Consider the following 3,758-nt stretch of genomic DNA (forward strand, 5'->3'; position numbering starts at 1 on the left):
GTCGGGTACACAGTGGCTGCGGCGGCCGCGGCAGCCACGGCCGCTGCGTCCTTGGCTGCACCAGAGGGTTGGTGACCCCAGAACATGGCGCCGCCACCCGGGCCAGGGCCTGCCCCCGGGGGCAAGTGGCCGGATCCTGGCCCGCCCGCGCCTCCGCCAGTGCCCGCGCCCGCGGCGCTCCCGGTGCCTGGGCCTCCCTTGGGCTCGCCCGCGCCTAGCACCGGGTCGTCCTTTTTGGGGCAGAGGCCAAAGGCCGTGGGGAAGCCATAAGGATGAGGGAAAAGCGGCGGGGGCAGTTTCTGCAAGAGGCCAAAGCCCTTGCTGGGCACCGGGATCACTGGGTAGCTGCGTACGCCAGCGCCGCCACCAGGCCCTCCAGGGCCCGCCGGGCCGCCAGCTCCCGCCGTTAGACCAAGTCCTCGCTGCGGATGGGGAGGAGGCGGCCCGGGAGGCCCGGTGGCCTCGTCTTCGCCACAGCGCAGGGTTTTGTGGGGCGGCGGCCCTGGGGCCATCTCTGCGCCACACCCCGGGCCGCCCCCGCCGCCAGCACCACCCTTCCCCTGACCACCCGACCCTCCATTAGCGCCGCCGCCACCGCCTCCTTGCAGCGAGAAAGTCCGCTTGCGGGTGCCGCCATTGAACATGGCCTTAACGTCCTCCCAAGCGTGGCTCAGTTCGTCTGTGGCCGACTTGTCACTGAGTTTGAGGTGACGGCGCCACGAGTTGAAGTTGGCGGCGTCGGGCTGCGTGTACTTGGCGTCGGGTGTGCGGTGCGAGTGGAAGATGAACTTGTTAGGCGAGAAGTACATGCTGCAGTAGCCGCACTTGATGCATTTGGCACGAGAACTGTTGTAACGCGCGGGGATGAAGCTGCCACGCGAGCCCCACGCGCACTCGTGCACCACATCGAAGGCGAAGTTCTCGGGCAGCTTGGGTGGCTTATGCTCGCCCAGGAACGACTTGCACAGGCGTTCGGCCTCGCGCTTCGTGATCATACCGCAGCGGCGCGACGAGATCGGCATGGCCCCGGCCCGACGCAAAATCTCCAGCTGCACTGGCGTGCACTGCACGCACGTGATGCCCAGGGCCACGCGGCGGTTGTGGATCTCATTGTAGCTGTAGTTCTTGAGGAGAGTGTTGGAGATCTGCGCCAGGCAAAGGCGCTCCTGGCCGTCGATGACCAGAGACACGATAGGCACCCCGTACAGCGACGTCTCGCCCACCTGGTTGGGTTTGAGAGCGCTGGAGCCCGAGTAGGGTTGCAGCTCCTGCTTCGAGTTGGGTGAGGAGCTGCCCTCGCGCCCCGGCCCCAGCTGAGTGGTGAGAGCCTCCATGCCGCCGCTCCTGCGAAACAGAAAGTAGAGAGCAGATGAGCCATTTTCAGCGCCACCGTGGCAGGGGCCCTCCCAGCGGGGCGCGCCGACTTGGGCGCGGGGAAACTTGGCTACGGGGAGTCCAAGCTCATTCGCCCCCTGGACGGGAGCCTTTTGTTATTCAGACGCGTGCTGGCGCCACAACAAAAGCCCCTGGGGCTTGGGGGAGAAGAAGGGGTAATTGAGACCTCAGGAATGCCCCGGCAGCTAGGAACCCAATTTTGTTTTCGGATTGTGGAAGAAGTGGGCGCAGAGACGGAGAGTGACTTGCCCAAGGCCACACAGCAAAGCCATTGCCTGACCCAGGCTTCCGAACGTCCAGATCCGTGCGCCTTTGGCTACCCTCGCAGCCTGCCCTACCCGCCCTGGTCCTGAAGCCCGGACTTCGGGGACAAGCTGCCCCTCTGCTCAGTCGCGCATGCACGCAGGCAGGCGGGGGAGGCGCTGGGAGGGGTACGGACGGGGGGAGGGGCGGTCACTGCCCATCTCCAGACAGCAGGGGGCGGGGGGGGGTGGCAAGGAGAAGGAGGAGGGTCTCGAGGCCGTGAGGGAGGGGGGAGAGAGGCTGAGACGACCGCTGTTCGCGGTGCTGAACCCGGCTCTCCAAAGCACGCTGTGCGCGCCTAGCCCCAAGGCGGCCCCCACCGCACCAAGTTCCCAGCCGAGCCAGGTCCTCGGGATAACAGCCACAAACCCGAGCTTCTCCTTTCAAGTCCGGAGCCTCGCGTTCGTTGAGCAGAAAGATTCCGGCTGGAAATACGAACCGTTTTTTCCCCAGCCATCAGTGGAACCAGGGTCACGCAGTTCCTAACCACATTTTCTGCATTTTTAGCTGCGTTCCGGACCAAAGCTGGTTTCCATCCGGGTCAGCGCATGGGGACAGAGGGGTTCTCGAGGAAGTTTCTCAGGAGATACTTCTCCTTTGCTTCTAACAGCCCACTCCCTAAGTTTTCCTCCTTCTTCAGATATGCTTTTCCTGCTCAGGCCAAATGCAGTCTCTCTGGGCTCTGGTCTTCCTCTTTTGGGGGCATCTCCTCTCTGAGTATGCTTCAAGCCCAGCTGTCCCAGTTCAAATGTGTTGAGAGGAATTCTGGCCCGTGTCCGAAGCCACAAGACTCCAGGTCAAAAGTTGCTGCTGGTCCCACGCTTTGATCTCTGGCCCAGGCAGGGAGGTACCCTCTCCTGTGGACCTCAGCAGTAAGAGGACCCAGAGACTGATGCTTGGGGCCCTCTAGGTCTCCTGGTCCAGCCACGTGTCCTCAGACACAGAAGGCTCCCATCCACCCCAGGGTTGCAGGTGCTCCTGCGGCCCAGGCAACTCAACCCCAAGGGCCCCTCCCCTAAACTCGTCAGGAAAGGCAAATCCATTTTCAGAGGGGCAGCTCCGCCAAGACTGGGGATCCGAGTTCAAAAGCCTTCATCGAAGAGACTGGGCTCTTCTGTCTGTCTCTTTCCCTCCCTCTAATTGTCTAGGTGCCCCTCATCTGTCGATCTTATCTGTCCCTGAGCTGCCTGTCTCTCCCAGCTCGCTCCTCTTTCTCCCATCTGTCTTCATACCTTCTTCAAGTACCAAGCTATTTATCTGTTATCTGTCTGTTTCCTCTTTATCTCTGCGGATCGAATTGAAACAAGTTGACCCTCCTTTCACGTTGAAGTCCCTTGTAACATCTTAGGAGGCAAAAACACTGTCCTAACTCCCCAGCTGAGGCAAGCCCCGCACCCCCTGAAGAGCTCTCAGGCGGGCTTGGGGAGGTGACGGGGGGATCCGCGGCTCTGGGAAATGACGATGTCTTCTTGGTTTCCGAAATCGGCAAGTGTGCCCTGCCCGCATGCAGTGAAGGGTGAGCCTCAGAGCAGAGAGCGTCCTCCCCAAGCTGAGGGTCTTGAGGGCCCCGCGGGGTTTTCCGGAGTGGAGGGGGCTCTGGGCCCCAGAGCCAAGAGAAGGGGGGCCCTAGGAAAGGAACCGAATTTCGAGGGCCAGAGCGGAAAGCCCGGGGAACGAGCTGTACGCAGCGACCAGGAGCAGCGGCCAGGGCTGCTTGCGGAGCCCTCTCTGGCTCCTGGGGCTTTGAGGGGTGAGCTTGGAGAGGGCGACGAGGTGGGAGGCGGACAGCAGTGGGAGTGAGGCGATGTAGTCTTTAGGTATAATAATAAAAACAACAGCCACAAGAACCCAAATCGGAACTAAACGAAAAAAGCTGTAGGGGCAGGGCTCGGGAGCGGCGGGCGACCGGACGCGGGTACTCACCGTGCGGCGGCGGCTGGAGCCGGGCGAGCGGTGAGAGGAGGTGCGCGGCGGGCGGAGCGGCGGGCGGGAGTCCGGGATCGGCCGGGCTCTCCGGGTGACGGCGCGGCCCCTCCCCGCGCGCGCGCACAGCCGCGCTC

The 3,758-nt window shown here is 63.1% G+C and overlaps 1 protein-coding gene across 1 annotated transcript in view; it reads right to left on the reverse strand.

Moving 5' to 3' along the window:
* The window catches only part of SKOR1 (SKI family transcriptional corepressor 1), an 8,326-nt gene extending 6,659 nt beyond the window's left edge, over window positions 1–1,667 (reverse strand). The window contains 3 exon segments of the mRNA XM_034660152.1: window positions 1–1,344; window positions 1,562–1,619; window positions 1,622–1,667. The exon segment at window positions 1–1,344 is cut by the window's left edge and continues 1 nt beyond it. Coding sequence (XP_034516043.1) covers window positions 1–1,344; window positions 1,562–1,619; window positions 1,622–1,667 — 1,448 coding nt within the window.
* Window positions 1,668–3,758: the final 2,091 nt, after the last annotated feature.

Source organism: Ailuropoda melanoleuca, chromosome 5 (assembly GCF_002007445.2).
Source record: "Ailuropoda melanoleuca isolate Jingjing chromosome 5, ASM200744v2, whole genome shotgun sequence".
Lineage (NCBI taxonomy): Eukaryota > Metazoa > Chordata > Mammalia > Carnivora > Ursidae > Ailuropoda > Ailuropoda melanoleuca.